This window comes from Glycine soja, chromosome 3 (genome assembly GCF_004193775.1).
Source record: "Glycine soja cultivar W05 chromosome 3, ASM419377v2, whole genome shotgun sequence".
NCBI lineage: Eukaryota > Viridiplantae > Streptophyta > Magnoliopsida > Fabales > Fabaceae > Glycine > Glycine soja.
In genome coordinates, this window is record NC_041004.1 from 41052426 (window position 1) to 41057189 (window position 4764).

A 4764-nucleotide genomic window follows, 5' to 3' on the forward strand; every position below is an offset into this window, starting at 1 on the left:
TTAGGCAAAATTTTCACCATCTTACTCTCTGATAAAAGTTACAAAGCTTGATTTTGTCTTGCAAGTGCAAAGACGAGCATTGAGCGATAGAACAAGCATACTTTCAACAATAATAAACAAATAGCTCCAACTCTAAATTATGAAAGGAAAGAAGAAAAAAAAAATCATTTATATGGAACCCAAAATTTTCTTAACTTCGTAGCAATAAGCACACGAGATTTCCACCACCATCATCAATCAACCCAACACGAAAAAAAAAACATAAAAAGAAAAAAACAAGAAAAATGAGTCATCCTAGGACTTACATTCAGAAACAAGAAACAACCATGGCAACAACAGCAACAACAAAGGTAACACCTTCAACCATGTGCCTTTTCAAACTCACTGCACTCGAAGCATCAGCGGACGTGTCCGACCCCGAAGGAGAATCAGCAGCCCCTGCCCGGACATTTTTCTCCGGCTTGGTCGGTGCCGGAGCCTCCGCCGGTGAAGCAGCTGGTGCCATCGCGCCGAAAAGCTTCATTGGAAGAAGCACCTTATCTACCTGATACACTGCAAGCTGGTTATCACTGTAAATAGTATTGGACACTGTTGTATCAACCACCCCAGTTGTTACATTCACTTGGTTCCCTGAGGTGGTCACATTTAGAGGGTACTCTCCGTCATCACTGTTTCCAGCTTGCGTGTGCAAGGGGTTACTTGCTGTTTGGAACTGTGAGATGGTGTAGAGAGTGGGGAGAGTGTGGAATTGTATCAGCTGCATTTGGTCTTGTGAGTTTATGGAGTTTAATGTTCCTGCTTTGAGGCTTGAGAATGCATTATCAGTGGGTGCAAACACGGTTAGGCCTTGGTTTGAGTTGTTTAGCTGTGAATTGATTCTATCAGCTATTTGTGAGGCTTTGAGGAGTTTGATGAAGGTTGTGAATTGTCCTGCTTTCTCAAGCACTTGGGTGATGTTGGTGGGTCCCGCTGGTGCCGGTGCTACTTGGGCTGAAATTGTTTGGATGAAGATGTTGAGGAAGAGGAAAGGGAGGAAATTGAATAGCTTTGTCATTGGTGATCCTTGTGAGTGAGGAAATTAAGAAGAGAAGACTAAGATGTTTGTTACAAGTGGAAGGAAGAGATGTGGTGTCGTAATATATATTAAGAAGAGGGTGCATGGAAATTTGATTGTTTAAAAGGTTAGGTGAAAGGTTGCAATTAGTATAAGGTAGCAAGAGGCCCTCATGCAATCAATTTTTTTTCTAAAAGCATGACATTAAAGGGAGGGGAGTCCCTTGGTGGGGGCTTCCCTGGCATGGATGAACGCAAATTTGATTGGTGAAGATTGAAAAAAAAAAAACTGGTGATGATTTTGTTAGAGAATGTTGTTTTGTAGAATATGTGAATTAATCGATGTGTGGTTGTTTCAACTTGATGAGATGTCTCAAATGAATATACATTTGTGTTAAATATTTGAAGAGAGAGTTTTACCGTCCATAATAATCTTATCTGACTTGAACAGGATTATATCCAATGAAAATTACGATCGGTTTAGAAAAAAAAGTTTTGTTCAAGGGTCCACCACAATAATATATTATGACTAATTTTGGATCGCTTGCTAATGGTCGTTTAGGTAAAATACGTAATAAGGCATCCCCCATATGCTTGTAAGATAAGCAATGTGCTTTACAGAAATTTTTGCTTTGTGAACAAGTGATGATGAGGTGGATGTTAGTTAAGGAGGCGCATTTTGATGTTGTCCCGTTTTCTTTTTATGTGGTGGTTGTCACAATGTCACAATGTAACGAGATGACTTTAAATTCCAGGTAACCGTAACAGTTTTTCACGCATTTGAGTCAATTGAATTGAGACACACAGTTAACGCTATGAAAATTTTAGTTAGTGCCGAGTGTCCATCATCCCATATTTAGCTGCAACTGTCACTCCTGAAATTTTAATTCATATACTATACGCTTACGACTACAATATGTTATCAAGCAATTGCCGTGAGAAGTTGATTTTTCATTTATATGTGGATAATGATGTATTGATACTGTTTACTAATGCACACTATAATAAGTTATATATGATATAACGAGAAAAAAGAAATAGACTGAAATAATCGGTGCTTCAAATATAATTTCTCCGTATAAAGTATTTTTTCGGTATTGACTCTCAAAGTATGCATGTCTTTCATCAATTCTCTGAATCCTAGGTATTTTTCAGTTGATATTATTTTGGAAGCTGCAAACTATGTACTCTGTTTTTTGGTTTACAATGAAATCTAAGTACTCAGTTCATTTATTAAGAAATCCAAAAAGAATAAATACATGATGAAAAATATAACAATTTACAAGTAGGAACTTAGAAGTTTTGTTTTTTTATTTAGTATTTTTAATCATTAACAAATTAATGTTTTAATAAGTACACTTGTTAAAAAAATAAGTACTCTCTCCATCCTCTCTATCATTTAATCATTTTCTTAAAATTTTATTGCTGGAGTACACTTCTCTTTTGTATAGGAAAATGCTAGAGAAAATCCAATTTGTTGGTTTGGATCCCCTCCAGAGGACTTTGACCCACATAAATGAATAAAGACAATACATTGACTTGATACTACTAAGCTCGATTGCAGATAAGCAGACTCAATTCTACAAAGGGGTTGAGAATCTTTTGCCTCTATATAAACGCCCATGCAATGCAGTTGTGATCCACCCTCAGAGGCACCTCCCATGCCTCATCACATAAAAATAACTATTTTTGTCTAAGAATGATATAAATAGACCATAGAGGCCTTAGTTATACTCTCTAATTTAACACTCTTAACCTTCACCTACATTCACTAACTTGAGCCTTGTAGTCCTTGCTAAGTATACCATTGAAGTTCAGCTCATATAACTCAGTGGAGATTCTGCTCGAATATTTCATCCCTTGGACTGGTGTTGAACATTTGGCACCATCCGTGGGAATTATTCATTGAAATTGTTCACGTTTTGTACCAATCCTTCTGCAACTTTGCAAATCCACTCATCAAGGATGGTCCAACTAGAGCAAACTCCCATTCTTGAAAATGTCTATGACCATTGCTTCTTTGATCCTGATTTGGAGCATCTTCCCTCTTTGACAAAAGAGGAACCACCACCTCACCTCACCTAAAATAATTTTACAGCCTAAAAAAAGAACTCATCCATGAACAAGTCCTGCTCATTCGCGCACAAAACTAGAGGATTCAATGCCTTAAACAGCAACAAGAAAAGTTAAAAACCAATTCACTGAAGTCTAAAACAAGTAGGTCAACAAGTCATCAGAGCCATCCATGACAAGACTCTTCCTTTCAGTGTTTGGTTAGATGTAGATGTACTAATTTTTAAAATCCGAATATCAGACATTGTAAGATTTGAAAAAAAAATGTTTACATTTTAACAGAATACTAATCCATGTCTAGAATGTAAACAAATACCAAACGACCTTGAACAAATTAAAAAATATTACATTGATTCTCGACAAAAATAAATGAGTATTCGTTTGTACTACATAAGATTTCACACATAAACCAATAGAAACAAACAAAAAAATATCATGTGGTTCACTCCTAGAGGAACCTCCCATGCCTCATCATATAAGAATCACTACTATAATCTAATCTGAGTAAAAACATATAAATATTTCAGAGACATCAAGTATACTGTCCAACTTCATATTCTTAACCTCCACCTACAAACAGTGAATGAAGTATCAAAGTCTTTGTAAGTACACCATTAAAGCTCGGCTTGGGCTTGCTCCAATATTTCATCCCTTATATTGATGTTGAACATGTCAGCGAGGATAACAATATATAATTTGACCCGCCGTGGTTAAAAAAAAACGGACGATCCCAATTGGTTACCATACTACTCTCCTCTGAGAAGTAATATTTTGACTTACCATGATAGAAAATGATGAGGTTCCCTTCCAACGGGTGGCCTTACTACTTACTAGTTACTACTAGCGCAACAATTGATGCTACCAGCTGTGATTGTTTAGTGTTGATTAATTGTTTAATATATGTTTTTACTTTTGAAAAAAGAATTGCCAATTACATTTCGACCACCAGTTATTTAAAGGCAAAATTAGTATTTTCATCATCTAAATTTAAGATTGCTTTTGATTTTATTTTATTACTTTTTATTATTTCAATTTAATCATGTAAATTTTCAATTTAGAGCATATAAATATTTTTTTTATTAGATGTAAATACTGATTTTACTCATTTAAAATATAAGTTACTTTTTTTTCATGAAGGTATCTCCTAACCAATAATTAAAGACTTAACCAATTATCTGAGGCCAATTTTCTTTCAAAATGATAACCAATAATTGGAGAACAATTTCTTTCAAAGTGAAAGTTCATGAAAGTAATCCAAATAATTGCATGTTTCTCAATAAATTTTATTCAATAATAAATAATGCATCTGAAAGTCTGTGTGGAAAAGCTTGCTATCAGTAATCGTTTCGAGCTATAAATCCAATTTCATTCTAATACGCACCTAGTAGCACGACGAACCGATCGTTTATTTCAGATTTTTCTATGGCGAGTGTTAACTGTTAAGAGAGGATTTGAGAGTGACCATAGTAAGAAAAGAACTGTACTTTTCATTCATTCAATGCTTCAATTACTACCACTTAAACACGGGGTAGCCACAACTAATTTCTAATTATAACTGAAAGTGAAACTCTCCAAGTCACTAACTAACAGAAAAGGTTAGTTGTGACTTAGATTTGTGAAATTCAAGTACCAACACAA

At 35.2% G+C, this 4764-nt stretch overlaps 1 protein-coding gene across 1 annotated transcript; it reads right to left on the reverse strand.

The window, feature by feature from the left end:
• Nucleotides 1-1127, reverse strand: LOC114407072 (fasciclin-like arabinogalactan protein 11). The gene has a single exon (XM_028370031.1). It carries the CDS (start codon nucleotides 1052-1054, stop codon nucleotides 308-310), a length of 747 nt encoding a protein of 248 aa, XP_028225832.1. The 5' UTR covers nucleotides 1055-1127; the 3' UTR covers nucleotides 1-307.
• Nucleotides 1128-4764: the final 3637 nt, after the last annotated feature.

Excerpts from the sequence above, each read along its gene's own strand:
- LOC114407072 (XM_028370031.1), bottom strand. The coding sequence starts at position 1,054 with ATGACAAAGCTATTCAATTTCCTCCCTTTCCTCTTCCTCAACATCTTC.